This window comes from Rhincodon typus, chromosome 17, assembly GCF_021869965.1.
Source record: "Rhincodon typus isolate 14 chromosome 17, sRhiTyp1.1, whole genome shotgun sequence".
NCBI classification, from domain to species: Eukaryota; Metazoa; Chordata; class Chondrichthyes; order Orectolobiformes; family Rhincodontidae; genus Rhincodon; species Rhincodon typus.
In genome coordinates, this window is record NC_063348.1 from 4,269,525 (window position 1) to 4,291,057 (window position 21,533).

The 21,533-nt window shown below is 40.7% G+C and overlaps 1 protein-coding gene across 1 annotated transcript in view; it reads right to left on the reverse strand.

Annotated features, from left to right (window-relative positions):
* LOC125485266 (triokinase/FMN cyclase-like) overlaps positions 1 to 21,533 on the reverse strand; it is a 42,394-nt gene that overhangs the window by 3,363 nt on the left and 17,498 nt on the right. Inside the window, exons 2-6 of the mRNA XM_048607284.1 lie at positions 17,023 to 17,142; positions 13,193 to 13,330; positions 11,693 to 11,799; positions 9,621 to 9,724; positions 2,582 to 2,615 (exon numbers count right to left, since the gene is read on the reverse strand). Of these exons, the coding sequence (XP_048463241.1) occupies positions 2,582 to 2,615; positions 9,621 to 9,724; positions 11,693 to 11,799; positions 13,193 to 13,330; positions 17,023 to 17,142 (503 nt within the window). The remainder of the gene's footprint in view (positions 1 to 2,581; positions 2,616 to 9,620; positions 9,725 to 11,692; positions 11,800 to 13,192; positions 13,331 to 17,022; positions 17,143 to 21,533) is intronic.

A 21,533-nucleotide genomic window follows, 5' to 3' on the forward strand; every position in this document is an offset into this window, starting at 1 on the left:
CACACAATCTCTCTCACTCACGCTCACACACACACCACACAATCTCTCTCACTCACGCTCACACACACACACACACAATCTCTCACTCTTGCTTACGGTCACACACAATCTCTTTCACACACACTCACAAAATCTCACTCACACACACTCACAAAATCTCAGTCACACACACTCACAAAATCTCAGTCACACACACTCACAAAATCTCACTCACACATCCACAAAATCTCTGTCACACACACTCACACACACACATATATCTCTCACTCACACACACACACACACATATATCTCTCACTCACACACACACACTTATATATAAATCTATGGGGTGAATTTGCATTTGCAGATTTGTCCTTGCAGATACATTCTATTTTGTTCAAAAAGCACACAATTTGTAGACAATGTGGCATTTTATAAATTCCTACTTTGGAAATAAAACCAGTCTGACTTCAAGTTAAAACACAGATTCTAAACAAGGTGTTGCAAGGCATTGTCTGACCTGTGATGTCATCTCTGGTATAACTGATAAAACCTTTAGTTATCTTGGGGCAGTGACTTGAAAGAAATTCTGGGATTTGCGTGTTAATCAATCAAAACCTGTTCCACCTTTCTAACTGATTAAAGATTTAACAGCCATCTTAGGTTTGTTCAATACATTCGCATCAGTTCTATAACCCTTTGATCTTTTGCTGATAAATTCTGTGTCTGATGCCACCTCTCTCACTAACACCTGAAGAAGGAGCGAGACTCTGAAAGCTTGTGTTTTCAAATAACTATAACCTGGTGTCGTGTGATTTTTGACCTTGTCCACCCCAGTCCAACACCGGCTCCTCCACATCACAACTTACCCCAGTCTGAGAGTAATAGCCAGAAGAATAAGCATTAATGATAAACAGTCCTGAAGCCCAGAAGCAGATCTTTTCTATAATTCAGATCTGAATCACAGTTTAAAATACCATTTTAAATGAAGAACGTGCATACACTGTCACACATCTGACACAATGAAGCATTTTACAGGAACAATATCAGACACAAGTTAATCACAATGAAAGAAGAATTGAGAATGGGTGAATAGGTTTTAAGGAGACTGTTAAAAAAAGAGAGGTGGAGAGGTTTAGGAAAGGAATTCAAATGCTGAGGGGCTGTAGAGCTCAAGAACTGGTTTCAAATTGTGGGGATAAGCAGATTGTAAGGTGGTGCACAAGAAACGAAACTTGGATGAATGCAGTTCTTGGAGGGTTCCAGAGTTACAGGTAGGAACAGTTTTAAAGATGAGGTTGAGAATTTTAAAATGCAATTGTTTATTTCCCACTCCCACAAGATGTCATTTTATGGAAATGATACATATTTCAGCCACTTCCTCATGTAATAGATATTTTCTAGTGGCCATTTAGTAAGTAAATCATAGTTTGTTCAGTTGTAATAACCTTCACGTCTGACTGAATTTCTGCATGAAAATGGCTGAAGAACTGTCTGAGAGAAGGGTCTGCAAGCACAAGAGGGAGGTGTTGGCCTAGTGGTATTATCACTAGAATATTAATCCAGAGACCTAGGTAATGTTCTGGGTTCACCTGGTTCAATCCCACCTTGACAGATTGAATTTGAATTCAATAAAAAGAAAACTAAGATTAAGTGTCTAATAATGACCATGAAACCGTTGCCGATTGTCGGGAAAAACCCATCTGGATCACTAATGTCCTTTTGGGGAGGAAGTCTGCCAGGTTTAACCGGTCTGGCCGACATGTGACTACAGACCCACAGCAATGTGGTTGACTCTCAAAATTCCGCTGGGTAATAAATACTGGCCTGTCCAATAACATTCTCATCCGATGAATGAATTTTTAAAAAATTAAGTGGCATGAGAAAGAAACATAACATCTTCTAAATCAGAGAGAGTTCAATCAACAAAAACACGGTACAAGGGTAGAGATTCCTATCACCATGACATTTTCCTGGCAGCCAGACTGAGTTTTTAAAATTCTTCTATGGTATTCGAATATTGCTGGCAAGTCCAGCATTTTTCGCCCATCCCTTATTGCCCTTCAATGTAGGAGCTTGTCAGGTCATTTCGATGGGCAGCCTATAACCAACTGCATTACTGTGGGTCTGGTGTCATTTGACGGATAAACTAAGAATGGCAGATTTCCTTCCAAGAACGCGATGGATTTTTATAGCAATAGTCACATGATCAGCATTAGATATGAATTCTAAACTTTATTGAATTCAAATTTCACCACCTGGGATTTAAATCTATTTTCCCAGAACATCAGCCTGAGGGTCTGGATTACTCGTCTACTGCCATTACTGCTGCACCACTGGTTCCCATTACGATAATGAGGGAGTCCAAAATGTAAATGTTAAGTTTTCTCAAATTCAGAACATGGCAGGGATCAAAACTGTTACTAAAATGTGATCCTCCTGTTCTGTACAACTCAGTGCTGCCATGGCACATTTAACAGCTCGGCTGTGCATTAAGACTGGTATGCTTAATTAAATATCCAATTAGCATCTGCAACATTGATTTCTTTGTAAACTTAGCTGCTATTAAAACTGCTCGAATTCAAGAGGCAGGACTCACCATGGTTCTGTCCCCTGGCTCTGCACCTCCATATCTGTGCAACAAGAAATAACTAAGTTAAACGATTGTTGGTAAACACAAGAAGTCACACCAGAGCTGATAGAAATGTTTAAATAAGCCTCTAATATCTCTCACTGCAATGAGAAAAATGATAGAATCTGGGGATAAGATGGTGTTTGGACTTTTCAGCCATAAACTGTCGGTGTGGGAATCTTTTATCTCTTTTCAGTACAATGAAGATACAGCATTTGTCTGAGATTAAATTGTTGCAGTTGTTTTCTTGATTTGTATATAAAGGTCCTGTGAACTTCATTTCATATCAAAAAGATTTTAAAGGCTTCAGAATACAGTTTCTGATTTGGGCGTAATTGATAAGTGTGGAGGAATTTTTACCCACAATTGCATCCAGTGGTATTATTGCTAGACTATTGATCCAGTGACCCAGGTAATGCTCTGGGGTCCTGGGTTCAAATCTCACCATGGCAGATGGAGAAGTTTGAACTCAATGAAAATCTGGAATTAACAGTCTAATGATGAACATGAAACTATTGCTTATTGTCAGGAAAACCCATCTGCTTCACTAATATTCTTTTCAGGATGAAGCTGGCCTGGCCTACATGTGACTCCAGACCCACAGCAATGTGGCTGACTCTTAACTGACCTCTGGATAATTAGGAATGGGTAATATGTTGGTCTAGCCAGTGACACCCACATCCGATGAATACATATAAATTTTGAAGTAAATATTATCCCCAATCCTCAGTTTCCATTCTAATTAACTTGCACATTGCTTAACAGAAAATCTGTCACTCATCAGTGCGATTTGGCTGGTAGCTTTTTTAGCTGTCACATAGCTTTTAAAATTGTTGTTACAACAATTATTCCTTCGACATTTAAAGGTAACAGCTTGGTAAAACTTTCATTAGTGATGCTGAAAACAGTATAACGTGTCACAAAAATGATGCATTTAAAATCATTATATGAATCCACCACTTGTGAGCAACACAATTTCAAATTACTAAAATGACAATGAATATAAAAAATAGCCTTTATGATACAGAAAAAACTACCCTCTAGTTAAACAGTCATTTCCTTCGTACATTTTATAAAATTGGCATTCTGAACCTTTGAAGGTGTAATGACGAGAGTCCTGGAATCCAAGAAATCCAGTTTATGTTTGTGGACTCCTTGAAAGCCTGCAATTGAGCACTAGAAGCAAAAACGGGGATTACTAGGATGGGGGCAGCTCTATGGCTGTGATATGCTTCTCATGCAAAGATTTTAAAACAAGCACAACAGATCTTACAAACTCAAGTTGTGCTGAATGGAATTTGTGATTATCATAGAGCGGTCTTTAGCAACGGATGCTCAAAACAGGATAATCAACCAGACGTTCCAGTCCAATATCTTCTTAATAGCAGAAAGACATGAAAAAAAGTCAAAGTTGACATAAGAACAAAAGATACCTATTGTTCAACAGTCCAAGCATGAGAAGCTTAAGAAAGTTCCAAGAAACAGGAGCAGGCACAGGCCATTCAGGCTAAAAGCTTGCTACACCATTCAATAAGATTAGCTGCCCTGATTGTGGATCATAACTCCAGTTTCCTGCCTGTCCCCCATAATTTTTAAATCTCTTGTGCAGCAAAAATCAGTTTAACTCAATAGTATTCAATGACCAATCTCCACTTTTCACGGTGAAAGGGAATTCCAAAGTCAAATGGCTGAATGAAAGGAGAAATACTTCATCTCTGTCTTAAATGGGAGATCACATATACTGTGCCCTCTAATTCTAGATTCCCCTATGAGAGGAAACACCCTCTCAGTGTCTATTCTTTCAAGACCCCTCAGAATCTTTTATGTTTCAATAAGTTGACATTTCATTCTTCAAACGTCTAATTAGTATAGGCCCGACCTGCTCAATCTTTCCTTATAACTGAACATCTTCCTTGATCAGCCTTGAGAACCTTCTCTGAACTGCTTCCAATTCAGTTATGTCTGTCCTTACATAATGACATCAAAAGGGTACACAGTACCCCAATATAGTTTCACCAATGTTCTGTTCAGTTGTAGCAAGACTTCCCTAATTTTGCATGCCACCTTTTTGCAATAAAGGCCAACATTCTATTTGCCTTAACTAATTGATGTACTGTTACAATCTCCAAATAGACTAGATAGCGGAGGTCATGGGTTTGGATGGTGCTATTGAAGGAGCCTTGGTGGGTTATATTGCAATGCATCTTATATTTGGTACACACTGCTGGTACTGTGTGGTGGTGGTGGCGGTGAAGGAAGCGAATATTGCAGCTGTTGGATCTGGTATCAATCAATCAAACAAGCTGGTATGATCTGATGGAGTGTTGTTGGAGCTGTCGCCATCCGGGCAAGTGCAAACATTTTATCAAACATGGCACGGTGGCTCAGTGGTTAGCACTGCTGCCTCACAGCGCCAGGGACCCAGGTTTGATCCCAGCCTCAGGTGACCTTGTGGAGTTTGCACATTCTCCTGGTGTCTGCATGGGTTTCCTCCAGGTGCTCCAGTTTCCTCCCACAGTCCAAAGACGTGCAGGCTAGATGGATTGGCCATGCTAAATTGCCTGTAGTGTTCAGAGATGTGTAGCTTAGGGGGACGAGTCTGGGCGGGATGCTCTGAGGTTCAGTGTGGACTTGTTGGGCTGAAGTGCCTGTTTCCACAATGTAGGGATTCTATGATAAACATGTAACTTGCAGTTGGTGGACAGATACTAGAGAGACAGGAGGTGAATCATTTGTCATTACATTCCAAGTTTCTAATCTCGTAGTTGTAGTGACAGTATTTTAGATGTTAGATTATTTTAGATTTTAGTATTTTAGATTCGGTTTCCATTCAATTTGAATCCCTGGATTCTATGACGCTAAAGCAGCAAGGTGCTGTCTCTTGCTGGAAATGGTATCCGTGTGATATGAACATTACTTGCTACTTATCAGGTCTTCCTCTGTATGAAAAGACTGTTTCAATGAGGTGTCATGAATGGTGCTAAATACGTGCCATCAACAGTGAACATACTGACCCTGACTTTATGATGGAGGAAGGTCATTGATGAAGCAACTGAAGATAGTTGGGCCTAAGCCATTATCCTGAGGAACTATTGCAGAGATCTTCATGGTCTGAGATGACTGGCCTCCAACAATCATAAGCATTACTAATGCCTATTAACTATTTATTAATGTAGTCTCCAGACCTTTTGCTTGTAGCTCTGGATTACTAATTCAGTGACATTACCATTATGCTGCCACCACTTCCAGGGGTGTGTCTGGAGTTTAAAATAATAATGGGCAAATTCATTGAAACATACAAGATTGTGAACAGGCATTACAGGGCAGACACTGACAGACTGTTAACTCTGGCTATGGAATCTTGAATCTTGAACACAAGGGCCAGTATCTTGGTTTGACAGTTCAAAACTTTAGGACTCAACTGAGGAGAAATTCATTCACTTGAAATTCTTTTGAAATCTTTGGAAATCTCGACGATGGTGGTTGTGAATGGTCTATCATTGGATATATTTTAGTCTAGGATAGACAGATATTTTGTTTCTCAGGAGAGAAGATATATGAGGAGCAGCTGAGAAAGTGGAGCTAAGTCAGATCAAACATAACTGTACTGATTGATGAAGTAAACTAAAGGGATTGCATTCATTTCCTACATTCTCGTGTTTAATTGTCCAGCAGTAAATACGAAAAGATGTGGTAGTGCTGCAGAGTTATTCTGCAGTGACTCTCTAAATTCTAATCATGGTTACAATGAAAACAGTTTTGGTTCAGATAGCCATACTTGGCTCAGTACTGTTTCTCTCAGTCACCATTCTGACATAAGTTCACCACCTGTTGCTGTCTAATCTTCAGAGAGCAGTTGGAGGAGCAGGTATGAGGAGGATCCTGAAACAGGCAGTCAGCAGCACCTGGAGGAGCAAGTATGAGGAGGATCCTGACGCAGATAGTCAGGAATTCAGAGAGGAATTGGTGAGAGGAGGGCCTGAGACAGACTGTCAGCAGTGCTGAGAGCAGCAAGTGAGAGGAAGGGCCTGAGACAGTCAGCAATGCACAGAAGCACGGCAAATGAAATCTAAGAATAGGGAAATTTTACTGTTGTTGTACAGGGCTTTGGTGACATCACATCTTGAGTACTACACACACAATTTTGGTCTCCTTATTAGGAAAAGGGTATACTTGCATTAGAGACAGTTCAGAGAAGTTGCATTCAATTCATTCTGGGCTTAGTGAAAGACTTCTCTTATCAGGAAAGGTTGAACAGGTTGGATATTTACCTATTGGAGTGTACAAGAATAAGAGATGATCTTATTGAAACATACAAGAGCCTGAGGGGACTTGACAGGGTAGATTCTGAGAAGGTGTTTCCTCTTGTAGGAACGACTAGAACTTGGCGATGTAATTTTAAGAATAAAATGTCTCAATTTTAAGATGGAGATCAGATTTTCTCTTTCTTGATGGGTTGTTAGTCTGTGGAATTCTCTTGTCCAAGAAAACAGTGAAGGTTAGACCACTGAAGTTATTCAAAGCTGAGTTAGACAAGACTGAAGCATTTGTAACAGTCTTCATCCAGAGATGCCAAGTGGATGATCCATTTTGGCCTCTTCCAGGAATCCCCACCATCACAGATCTTCGGTCAATTTTGAATTCAATAAAAATCTGGAATTAAGAGTCTAATGGGGACCATGAAACCATTGTTGACTGTTGGAAAAAGAACATCTAGTTCTCTAATATCTTTCAGGGAAGAAATCTACCGTCCTAACTTAGTCTTGCCTACATATGATTCCATTCCCACAGCAATATGATTGATTCTTAACTGCCCTCTGGGTGATTAGAAATGAACAATAAATGCTGGCCCAGCCAGCGATGCCTTCATCCTGTGAATGAATTTTAAAAAAAGTCAATGTCCTTACATGATATCAAAAAACAGCTGGAGGCACCTGGTTCTTCAAAGGCTGTGGGCCCTGACAAGATTTTAGCAATATAACTGAAGACCATGCTCCAGAACCTGTCATACCCCAAGCCAAGCTCTTCCGGTACAGTTACAACAGTGGTATCTATTCGACAATGTGGAAAATTGCCCATGTATGCCCTGTACACAAGAACAGAACAAATCCCATTTGGCTAATTATCAAACCATCAGTCTACTCTCAATCATCAGTAAAGTGATGGAAGGTGTCATCAACAGTGATATCAAACAGTACTTGCGTAAGAATAACCTACTCAGTGATGTACAGTTTGTCTTTCAACAGGGACATCATTACAGCCTTAGCTTCAACATGGATAATAGAGTTGAATTCCAGAGGTGAGGGTAGAGGCTGTAATTCGCTGAGTGTGGCATCAAGGAACCCTAGCAAAATTGGAGTCAATGGGAATCAGGGAGGGTATCTCTTTGCTGGTTAGAATCAATACCCAGCAAATAAGAAGACAGCTGTGGTTGTTGGAGGTCAGTCATCTCAGCTCCAGGACACCTCTGCAGGAGTTCCTCAGGGTAGTGTCCTAGGCCCAACCATCTTCAGCTGCTTCATCAATGACCTTCCCTCCTTCATAAGGTCAGAAGTGGGAATGTTTGCCGATGATTGCACAATTTTCAGGACCATTTGCAACTCCACAAATACTGAATATGACCATGTTCAAATGCAGCAGGACCTGGACAATATTCAGATTTGAACTGACAAGTGGCAAGTGGCATTTGTGCTACACAAATACTAGGCAATGGCCATCTCTAATAGGAGATAATCTGCCATTCCCCTTTGATGTTCAATGGCATTACTATCACTGAATATCACATTATCAATATCCTGGGATTACCATTGACCAGAAACTGAACCGCAGTAGCTATATAAAATTTTTGGCTACAAATGCGGTGAGAGGATAGGAATCCCGTAGTGAGAAACTCCTGATTCCCCAGAGACTGTCCACAATCTACAAGGCATAAGTCATGATTGTGATGGAATACTTGCCAGTTGCCTGGATGATTGCTGCTCCACCAACACTCAAGAAGCTTGGCTCATCAAGGACAAAGCAGCACGTCTGATCACCTTCTGATGCAGAAATGTTCACTCCCTCCACTACTGATGCTCTGTAACAGCAGTGATCCATCTAAAACATTCACTGTAGAAGTTCACTAAGGCTCCTGGGACAGCACATTTTAACCTCACAACCACTACCATTTAGAAGGATAAAGGCAACAGATACATGGGACCACCACCACCTGAAAATTCTTCTCCAAGCTACTCACTATCCTAACTTGGAAATATATCATTGTTCCTTCAGTGTTGCTGGGTTAAAATCCTGGAACTCTCTGACATTGTGTGTGTACCTACATCAAATGAACTGTAGTGATTCAAAAAGGTGGCTTATCAGCCCCTTCTCCAGGACAACTAGGGACAGGCAATAAATGCTGGCCCAGTCAGCAACACCCACAAGTGAATCAAGAAAAAAGACTGAATTTTGATAAACAAAGGAGTCAAGAGTAAGAAGGGTCAGGCAGAAAAGTAGAATTGAGACTCATGGGGTAACAATGATCTTATTGAATGGAATAATTCTGTCACTACATCCTGTGTCTCTCAATGTCTTTCAGAAGTCTAAGTACAAAAGAATGTAGAATTTTCCAGTTCAGTTGGGTTGTCAATTTGCTTAAAATGAGCATGAGGTTGATCACACAGGTGCCTCCTCTTCTAAATCCTTACGAACTGATGGCTTGCGAGTTTATTATTTCACAGACATCCTCACAGGTATCCACCGATTTACATGTGGTGATTGAATCTTTTACATGGCACTGAAATAAGATTATTAGCGGTTATTGTTTGCATCTTCTTTCTAACAAAGGTGCCATGTTGCACCTTCTCAAATATGTACTCTATCAACAGTTAATCTTTTATAATGACCATCAGTGCCAAACAAATGATTTGTTTAGTAACTCTTCATGCACTTGGATAAATAGCTCTTAGGCTATTTATATGCTCTGGATCCTTTTAAATCATCAACATGTCAGTGTGCACTTACTGACCTCTTCAATGCTTCAATTCCAGAACTCATCGCTGCTGCCCAGGCAGTGGGATTGTTGTTATCTTTCAGACATTGTGCTGCTGCCATCAAGGAAATACTGTACAGCTACAATAGAAAATAAATCAAAAATCAAGTTCTTCAAACCACTAAAACAATATTATAAGACTTCATAACTGGAAATTCTAAACTCAATCACACACAGTGGAGTGGAATGACTCTCCTATTTAGGTGAAATCAAGAGCAAAGTACATTTATGTTCCCACTATCTCCAAAGTACATTTATTATTTATTTAGCACCTTTAACATTACCATCATAAAACATTCAGAAGTACTTTGTAGGGGCATTAAAGGCAGACGACCAAATAATTGCTCAAAGAGGTAGGTTCATAGGAGTGTGTTAAAGGAGGAAAGTGAGAAAGCGAGATGGAGAGATGTATTTTGCATATTGCAGAGATTAGGGACTGACAGTTGAAAGCACAGCCAGCAAAAGTGGAATGATTAAAATCAGGGATACTTCAGATGCCTGAATTGGAGGAACTCAGGTGACTCGGAGTTGTACAGCTAAAGGGAATTTCAGAGGTAGGGAGGGGCAAGGCCATAGGAGTGTTGAAAACAAGGGAGAAATTGTAAAACAGAAGATGATTCATCAAGTGCCAATGTCAATCAGCGAACACAGGGGTGTTAATTGCTTTTAAATAACCTGGTCAGACATGTTCTGGCACATATGGCAGATGGGCTTTCAACCTGAAATTTCTGGTTCATGGGTAATGCCGTGTCAAGGATTACAGATGAACAATATTTGGTACGAGTCAAGATACAAACAGCAGAGTTATGAATGATCCAAGTTCATGGAAGATAGAACGAGGGACCCAATTGGAATATTCCGGAATAGTCAAGACTCAAGTTGACAAAGGCATGAAAGAGAATTTCAGCAGACGATGGGCTAAGACAGAAGCACAGGACCCTTCTGAGGAAGGTTCACCGGACCCGAAACGTTAACTCTGCTTTTTCCTGCTGCCAGACCTGCTGAGCTTTTCCAGCAACTTTGTTTTTGTTCCTAAGACAGGAGCACAGTTTGGTGATGTTGCAATCATAACATCAGGTTAGCAATGGCACACATATGAGGACAATAGTTCATTTCAGAGTCAAATGTGACACTGAGTTGCAAAAAGACTGACTTAACTTTAGACTGTTGCCTGGTAAAGAGATAGACTCAGTAGCTAGAGAGTGGAGTTTGGAGGAGTAACTGGAAAAAGAAGGCTTCCATCTTCCTAATATTTAACTGGAGAAAATTGCTACACAAGTAGTGGATGTTGGATAACAGTCTGATAATATAGCAATAGTGGAGAAGCTGAGAGATGAATGTTGAGATGAGTTTGTAAGATCGTAAAGAATAGGAGCAGGAGCAGGTTATTTGGCTACCTCAAGCTTACATGTACATACACACAGACCACACCTCCTAAGCCATGGATTCGCTTGCAGAGCAAAGATCTAATTCTGCCTTGAATATATCCAACAACTCAGTCTCCACAGATCTCCATGGAAAGGAGTTTCAATGTCAAATTACATCATGACAGAGGAAATTTCTCCTTATCACCAGCTTAAACTGTGCACACTACTTCAAGATTCTTCTGCTCTCAGCATATACCTTGTCAAGCTAATGCAGAATCTTTAATATTTCAATAAGATTCTCTCTCATTCATCTACACTCCAAAAAGTATTGGTCCAATTGCTCCTCATTAGAGTTTCACTCCTCCCATAATCAACCAGTGAACAATCTCTGAACTGATGCAATTATCTCCTTCCTTCAGAGACTAAAATTGCACAAAATACTTTAGGTGCGGCCTCTCTAATGCTCTGCAAATATGCACTAAGATTTCATGTAACTTTATATTTCATCCCTCTTTCAATAAATTCTGGTCAACTATCAATGACAACTCCGAGCACTTTGTTGATGATTGAAAGTAGGCAGATGGGTCAGTAATTGGCCAGATTGGATTTTTCTTACACCAAGTGATTTGCTAAGTTTTGCTCTAAATGTTGGTTGGAAATAGAGTTATTATTTAGACTTACCGCTCCTGATGACCCCCCCATTTGGTCCCGTGTTATTCGGCCTAGGCATAAAAGGAGTTGATAACCATTCCCAGGGACTGCATTAGATGTCCGCAAGTTCTTAATGGCTGAATGAGAATGAAAAGATTCTTAGAAATCAGCAAATTTTACAAACAAGACTTCAACTCTTTAATGTAAAATGGATATATGCTGCACCTCTCAATGAGTAACCCATGAATATATGTACATAGAATCTTCAGTTTAAGACACTGACATAAATTATTTTCACTGTAACACTTATATTTTCTACGTCTTCCCTCTAAGCTTTCTGTTGCTGATCTCATTTACAACCGATATTACATATCTGCCATTTTGAGTATACTTCCAATTTCTGTCCATTCCTTTCAAAATTTGATGTTAAAAAGAATGGCGAATTGAAGTCTGACTAGCGAATTACATTGCTACAACCTCGATAGGTTTATAAATGATAGAGTTAATTATTCAGAATCCCACATGCAACTTTGTCTGCTTGAACTGCACACTGGAAACTCAATCTTGGATATGAACAGGAGTAGGCCATTCAGCCCCTGGGCCTGTTTCGCCATTTAATGAGATCATGGCTGATCTGTGACCTAATTTCATATGCTTGGCTTTGGTCCATATACCTTAATACCTTTGCTTAAAAAAGAACAATCTATCTCACATTTAAAACTAACAACTGACTAACTTCAATTGCTATTTGTAAAAGAGAGTTCCAGACATCTATTACCCTTTGTGTGTAGAATTTTTAATCCACATTTTAATTCTTCATGATGAGCAGATATCCATGCAAGGAGCACAAGTTCCTCAAATAATTTGCATGCTACAACACATTGTATAGGAAGACAGCTAGACAATTAAGTGAGTATGTAAGAAATTACACATTGTAGCACAGTTCATAAATCTTAAATAAGATACATTGGAAGAAGTCATTGCTACTTTACTCAAACTTTTTCCATCAGCATTGATAACCCAATTGTTAAATTCACTGCTCAATATCCTGAAGCATTCATAAAAAGGGAGATTGCAAACTTTCGCATAAACAGTGGGTACTTGGATGAAGTACTGGACAGTATTCAATTCTTAATCGATTCTGTTTAACAAAAGAAAAATAAAACTTTTCAAAAAGAGCTGGATGCATAGGAAAATGATGGAGATGTTTAAAAATTGTATAATTGTATATACAATCCTACACTTCTGTGTAAAGGAACCGTGAGTAGGTAAAATGTGTTGTGTTCAGTCCACAATACAGATGGTAAGAACTGTATGAATGATTGGATACAAGGGTAATTCCTCATTCTTGTGTCAATTTAAAAGCTCTGCAGCATTGCAATTTAATCTAAAATGTTTCTGAATCCGTCAGAGCCATCAGTCAGTATACACACCATCCACGTTCCAGTCCCACATTCCTAAATCTTTTATTAGTACTGCAAACATTATATCTACAGTTACTCTCAGAGTTGCATTCTTTCAGTAACTTACCCTCTGCTGCCCTTGCATGTGTAACACCACAATCACCATCTCCTGCTTCTCTATCCAGTTCATTCAGTTTTTCTTCCATCTGAAGCAAAGTGATAGAGATCTTGTCTAAGACTGATTGTGCCTTTTCCACAAAAGGACCTGTGAAACAGTTTAAATTACATGAAAGACTTGGGTTTCAAATCTTGTTAACTGCAACTTTCTATCGATACAATGCGACAAATTCTTTTTTCTGAAGAAGGGTAAAGCTCAACCCAGAAATTAAAGGGCAGTCAATTTGACCTTGCAGCAGAAAATCTTTCAGAGCTGAGAATATAAAACAAAACTAACTGTTTGAATAAATCCTACCAGAGGGTGCTGAGACCTTGCTCATTTGTGTTCTGGGAGTGGACTTTGCAGTCCACACGGGTGCGAAAGGCATCATGGAAGGCCATCCCTGCTGACAAGCACAAGGAAGAGCATTCTACCAGAGGGTGCTGAGACATTGTTCATTTGCATTCTGGAAGTCAGCACTTTTTTTGGGGATAATCAGAGTTCAATGTTTTGCTTGTTTGCTTGATATGCAACTGTGCGTAACCAAATTGCTTTGTGTCAATGTATACATACAAAGGGTTTTTTTTATGAATAAAGTGTATTTTTGAAATAAAAGAACTCTGGGACTCAGTATGAGTGTGAAGGACATTGTGGAAGAACCTGGTGTTAAGAAATGGTCAGCCCCAAACATTAGTGTTTTCATCCCTCCCTCCTCCTCTAATCAAAAAAAAGAGAGAACAGGTTCAGAGGAGAGGAGACAGAACATTGTGAGAGGAAGGTCAGCAGTGAGAGTTCTAGTGTGTAATGGAGCGTGAGCCTAAACAGCTTCTGGAGACTTCTGGTGAGTAGCCGGTAAGGTTTGAGGAATTGTTATCAGAGCGGAGAGCATCAGCAGCTTCAATTTAGTATTAAAAGTATTTGACATTGTAAGGATTCATTAAGTTACGAGGTAAAACACGGCAGGAGAGCTCCAAATCATAGTCTACTCCTCTTGCCTGATGTGGGAAGCTGGCACATTTCCAATGCCCAGGACCTGTATATGTGTGAGAAGCGTCTCCAGCTGCAGCTCTTAGAAGCCCGTGTTTTGGAGTTGGAGCGGCATCTGGGAATACTGTGAAGCATTCACAAGGTAGAGAGTATCGTGGATAGCATGTGTAGAGAGGTGGTCACATCGCAGACTCAGACTCCACAGGCAAGTAGGGAATGGGTGACCACCAAGCAGAGTAGGAGGGCTAAGCTGGCAGTGCAGGAATCTCCTGTGGCTATTTCCCAGCTAAACAGACTGACCTTTTTGGATACTGTTGAGGCTAATAGCCTCTCAGGGGATATCAGCTGCAGCCAAATTCATGGCACCATGGTTGGCTCTGCTGCAGGGGAAGGGAGAAATAGGCATAGAAATGCTTCAGTTACAGGAAATTCAATCATAAGCGGAATAGATTTGCATTTCTATGGCCACAAACAAGAGTCCAGAATGGTGTGTTGTCTACCTTGTGCTGGGATCCTGGATATCTTGGAGCAGCTGCAGGACATTCTGGAATCGTTGCGGGGGGGCGGGGTGGTGGGTGGGTGGAGGCGACCATGGACAATTTCTTAGAACACTTTGCATGAGGTCAGGATGCTAACACGATTGGAAAGGATTTCATCAGGTTTGACTGGGACACTGCAGTAGTACCTGGTTCCTCTGAGGTTGATGTATGGGAGAGGTGGAGGTGCAGGACACCCATGGAGTGTCCAGAGATAAAACCAAAGGGGAGCTTGTCTGCTGTTCCTCTTCCCTGTGGTTGCTAACTGGTATCACCACCCCACCAGATCCTCTTGAGAAGATGGAGCATTTGGAGTGAGGTTGAGATGCTTCAGCCCTTATTGGCCTGCCAGCGATCCTGCATATTCATGGCTAGAGTGACGGATGCACTTGCATCCAAATAGTGAGAATGTGGACGGACCCCTCCACCTCTCACTCTAGCTCACCAAGGAATTCTAGCACCCCTGCCTGATGTTCCCTGCCTCTGTTTACAGGTTGAACATGTCAGTTGTGGCATATCTTCTACATGGAGGTCAGAATGTACCTGATCTCCGGCAATCCTCTGAATGTCACAATGGCTTGCCTTTTATTATCAGACTATAACCCATGGTTCTAGAAATGACAGAACCATTCTACATGAATGCTTTCTACATGAATTCTGTTTATCCCTTGAAGAATTGTATGAGTTTCTACAAGATGGTTTTTTGTTCTTCAAAACTCCAGAGAATACATGCCCAGTCTCCTCAATCTTTCCTCACAGGAGAATTCCACTATCTCAGGAATCAATCTAGTGAATTTCTGTTGTGTTCCCCCTATGGCAAGAACATCATGCCTTAGGACAGTCAATCAATCAGAAAGGCACACAGTGCTCCTGGAGTAACATCACCAGTGTTCTATACTATGCAAATAAGACTTCTTTGCACCTGCACTCAAATCTTCGATCATAAAAGCTACAGTACTGTTTGTCTTCTGAACAGCTTGCTGCACCCACATGCTAACTGTCAGGGATTTATAAACAAGGACTCCTAGGTTCCTTTGCACATCAACATTTTCCAATCTCTCACCATTTAAGAATTACTCTGCACCTTCTTCCTTCCAGCAAGGTGGATAACCTCACAGTTCTCCACATTATATTCCACCTGCCATGCTCTTGCTCACTCACTCAGACTGCCAAAATCCCCGAGAAGCCTCTTTGGATTCTCCTCACAGCTCACATTCCTACCACGTTTTATATCATCTTCAAATTTAGCAATATTACAATCAGTCCCACATTGAAATCATTGATACAGATTGCAAACAGCAGGGGCCCAAATACTGTGGTACTCCGTTGATCACAACCTATTAACCTGAAAAGGGCCCATTTATTCCTAGTCTCTGCTTTCTATCTGTCAAGCAATTCTCAGTCCACACTAGTATGTTAACCCAAATCCCATGAGCTTTAATCTTGGTTACTAAACTCCTATGTGGGGCTTTATCAAAAGCCTTCTGAAAATCCAAACACATCACATCCAATCAACCCCCCTTTTTGATACTGCTAGTAACTTCCTTAAACATGTCTATCAGGTTTGTCAATTTGTGCATGATAAGGTCACCTGAACAGAAAACAAAATAAACCATTGGATAATCTGTTTTACCAATGTCAGACAAGAGAGAAATATTGAAGGAATATTGAGCTGGACACTAAAGGAACTCACTAGCCTTCTTTGTCCCATTTAGATCAACCAAACAGGCAAATGGCAGTTTGATTTAACATCTTATCCAAAAGATAAGATCAATAATGCATCACAACCTGAATAATGACTTAAGCAACAGCAAAAATTATATCATCAAATTCATAAGCTTTTGATTCAGAGGTGAAAGTGCTACCTCTGAGCGATACCAGACTTCCAAATTCAATTCCACTGATAGATACAAACAGTCACATAAAACAGAGGAAAAAGTTACAACACTATTTTAAAGTTTTGTTTTACATCATCACAGAAAAAACACAAAAACTTAAGTGTTACCAATCTTACATGGCACATATAGCACAACAGGATCAGAGTTTTGTTTGCTTCTCAAAATTTTTATTCTTCTTCCCTCCCTCTCTTTTCCAGTTTTTTGTTCTGTTACTGATTGTATCTACTTTTGGTCTCATTCTCACCACTATCTCCTTTGCTGTCTACTTCAATATTAGAATTTTCTCTTGCAGCCTATACTGTCTTGCATGTGGCACAGCTACATTTCACTCAACAGGAACAGATTCCCAGACCACATAAACAATGTGAGCAGCCTTTACCTGACTCAGGGGCTGTGTCTGAGATCTCAGGTTCCAAAAAAGGAGCACTCAGAATTTTACATCTCCTTACCAGACGATGTCTCCCTGCATTAGGCCAACCAGGGGCCGAAGTACGTGAGTCTGTAAGAAATATAAAAAGTAGAATCTTGTTGCAGAAAAGAGTATCTGAATTGATATACTGGAATAATGTATCTCTTATCATTATCCATCAACATTATACATTTATAAGGTAATCTAGTAATTTACTACTAGTCCCCAAAAATTCACTTCCTGCCCACACTGCAATATTTTGATGTGTGCAGTTGCTGTGGTCATCACAGAAGTCAAGAAATCCTGCATATCATCGTTGGCTCTGCTGTTAATCAATCTCAACTTAAGTGTCATAGACATGCTGCAGCAACATGTCAAAACTCTTCCATTTGCCTTCAGATGCAGGTACTGTGAAGATAACTAATAATGAAGACTTAGGTTCAGCTACATGAATTGCCCCCTCCACCACTGTTTCAGCTGAGTGGGTCAAGGACACTTGCTATCCAGTTTCAAAACATAACAGAGACACCAACAAACACTAAACCAAATCAAATGAGTAACTGCCTTCAAGAGAATCGGTACACGCGAAGACAATCTGTGAAGAAAGCGGGTAAAATGCAATTGCAGCTGAAACGCAGTGCAGGGTTTACAAGGCATGATCAAACCATGCCAATCTCTTCCAATACAGGTGATGGCCAATTTCACAAAGGTCGCCAGTTGGCATTGTTGCTGCTTGCAGCCAATGCTAAACACATTGAATCACTGCGTGTCTCAGCAGGAATACAGGTTTGTGTGAGGCTAACACCACTTAAAGGTAGCCTACACTTCTTAAGTGTCAGCTTGGATCTCCTAAAGGTTGAGGTGAATACTGGCTGCAATAGGTGCTGGAATTGTTTATGGAAAGTATTCTGGGCAAGAAGAAAAAAGAATTCCGGGATACCATGAGAGAGACATACTCTGAGGATCTCTGATGATGTACTGGATGCCTTGGAGGAGCATATAAAGGGGAGAATCGATTTGACCTATCCTTAGGGATCTAGGAAGTCCTTCACCAAACTTTGTGAAAAGCAATGGGAGCTGATGGCCATGACGATCAACACCAGGATGCAAGCAAAATGACCAGGATGAAGTGCAGCAAATAGCTCAATGAACTCACATGAATGTTTAAGGTCAAAATTCCATCAAATGCCACATGTCATTAACTGCCTCTCATCTCAAACACTGCTGAATACACTACCCTGTCTGGTAGTATGTTACTGGAAGGAGCAAGAGTTAATCTGCAGGACAGGCATGATTGCTTTTTTTGCCCCCACAAGCAGTAGGGACTATCGCTGTCAATAGAGTGGTCATTCAACAAAACTCAAATGACCAAAGATGCCAGTATTCCCACAGTTGCCTTCTTCTCATAGCTCACTTAGCCCTCATCCCTCATTTCTTTTTCTGAATTACAAGTTAGGGGTACATGAAAGCATGTATCACCTGAGTTCCCTCACTTCCCATCAACCCTACTATTGTGCATTTCCTCTTTCAGGTATGCAACAACTTTAACTTGGCCAGACAGTAGTGCTGGATCAAAAACACAATGATGAGGGATAAACACCAGCACTTGCTCCCACATTCTGCTGCCAGCTTAAATAATGACACTGTCTGTATTTTAATGGGTAGCTCAGAGGCGGGATTGACAATTGGTGAGATATTGGATATTACAGAAGACAAGTGTAGCTGAGGGGCCATGTTGCTGGAATTCTGCTGCAGATAGATCAGATGAATACTTCGATGGGGTAGGCTATTGATGGAGGCTGATGGACATGCATACTGAAATTCTTGATGGTTTTACAGCTTGCCAGAAAGCCTGTCTGCAACATCAAGAGGTATGGAGGAGACTGATACCAACTTGGCAAAATTTTGAGTGAAACTTGGAATTCATACTTGCAAGTCAAAACCTACTCGTTTAGCATACTTATGAACCCAAACGTGCTGCAGCCTCTGTTGGTCATTCAATAAGGTGTCACACTATTGCTGAATAGGGAACTGGAAGTGCATTTACTGTACTGCAGTTGAATGAGTTTTTCATGGATAGCTCAACCAGAAAGTGATTGCCTCCTTCTTTTCACTTCCTCCTCCTGTTCCACAATTTGCTGCCTTATTGCACTGTTATACTGTCATGAAGGCAAGATTGTGTGGCATACAACAAACCACCTCAAATCTTGCTTTGTGCTATACAAAAGTATTACAGCACGACTATTCCAGACAAGTCCAGGCAACGCAAGCATTACTTCCACACCGTAATGTTCTGTGCTCTTTCATATTTCTTGTGGAAGCATTGCTTTTGTTACATGTATGCTGCATACATTGCGTACTGCTGTCATTAATCATGTAATCAAAGGAGACCCCAGTCTCCCAGTTACTCACTGATTTATCATGGTAGGCTGCAGAATTATAGCATTGTGAATGCTGCCTGAGTAAGGGATACTGATCTACATGATACACTGTGTACAGTCACACTCCAATCAGATGCTGGGAATGGAATCTCAGTTGTAGTTTATCTCAGAATTGAGATACGGTGTCTGCAAAGCACCATATGTCCAGTCGATGCCATCCTGCACCATGAGAAGACTGGATGGCAGTAGGTGGCAAGACAGCTGGTGAGCCCGGATGGGGAGCTCCCAGCACAGGAGAGAGATCAAGCACAGTGCAGGAGAGAGATCGAGCCCTCGTGGGAGTGCAGACCCTTGTGGGGAAAGCCCAGTGTGGAGCAACTGCAGGCCCATGGCTTAAGAAGGACTGTAATTTTGAATTTAACTTTATTTTTATTTACCGCTTTATGCTGAGAAGAAATGTAATGTTGTACTTTTAACTTATTTCTTTATTTTTCTACTTGAACCTAGTACCTTGTACCTAAGATGGCGCTGGGAATGGCAACTTGGCACACTTTTTCACTGTACTCCTGTATCCCTGTACTCGAATACATGTGACAATAAAATCTAATTCCTAATTCCTAAAACCATCACAAAGCCATGTGCTGGCTCTGGCTATTTCTCCCCAAGCTCGAGAGAATGAAATCCACTAAAACTTCTTCAAATTTAGAACCTCACTAACTTTAGCTGTACAACAGTGAACCGCAAACTTGGAAATGTTTAAAATCTTGCCTATTCCAGCTTGGCAAGTGCCCAACGCAAAGTTTATATTCACAATCATCTTTAAGAAAAGTTGGGTGCTAGGGAGACAAACCTCACAGGCACTGTACCTGAAAGAACCTCATTGCATGCCCATAATTAAGAGATGTGTTAAAGTGCTGTATAAACACAAGCTTCCACCCTCCCAGAATTTCCAATGAAGTGTAGTCTGTACTTTATCTTCTCAAAACCACCCCTGATCCATAGATCCTTAGCGACTCGGTCTTGGGTACTATGTAGGAAGGGTGCTAGTGACTGTATACATAGCACTTTGCACGTGCAGTTTGTCAATTCTGACAGGTACCATAACCTCCAGGGATGATGCTCCTTCAAGATCAAGCTGTTGTGTAATCAGATACTATGGCCAGCTAGCCAGACAATCATTATTCCAATGTAGATCGGACGGGCACAGAGGGATTCTGTGGAAACCTCATCGTAGCACATCAATTAGCAAATGCAGTCAAGACAGATTCTGCAGATTTTTCAGCAATCTCTCTGGGCCATATATATCTTTAAATATCAGCGAATGTTACAAGGGGCTCCAAATTTTTTCTTTTCCAAAGACCAAAAGCTGCTCTTTTATGGGATGCCTCAACAATTGCTCATGTTCTGCTGGTCCACCTACTTCTCCTGGAACTAGGCTCTGCTAAATTCTGTGAACTAACACTTCAACTCTTATTCACTTCAACTTTTCACCAACAGTGAATTTCACCATGCAAACCCTGTCCCCTTTTCTCTTCAGCTCAAATCTGGCTCAGTTGTGCTAAGCAATTACTTGCTTGTGGTCTTTCAAATCCATTACCTGTTCTATTAATCTATTAGTGACACATCACCTCCACAGATTCCAGGACATTTTTGAACTCTGGCCCCAACATTTAGCTTGTTACTAACTCCTAAACTTTCTGCATGATTTCTAACGATGCAAAGACATCCAACTGCATTCGACTTCTCACTGAGATCCCAATTACACAGATTCAGTGTTGTTCCATTGCCTTTCCAACAGTCCAGCAAATCAGTTCTTTTCTGCATGCAGTTTGCTTCTGTCTCTGTGTCCCCTCCTCCAACTGCTTCTAACCTTTGAAATATTCTGAACGACCAGTGGACTGCTGAGAGTGACCAATTTAAAACCTCATAACAAGTCCTAACTGTATTGCTAACTAAACAAGACGCAGGTTAATCACACATCGCAACCTTTGGTCCTTTTTATTTAGCTATCAAATTTGGCTCTCAATATCTGCTGAAATATAGGGAATTAGAGTGAACACCAGTGAGTAGAAATTCAAAAGTGGGTCTCTACTGTATTCT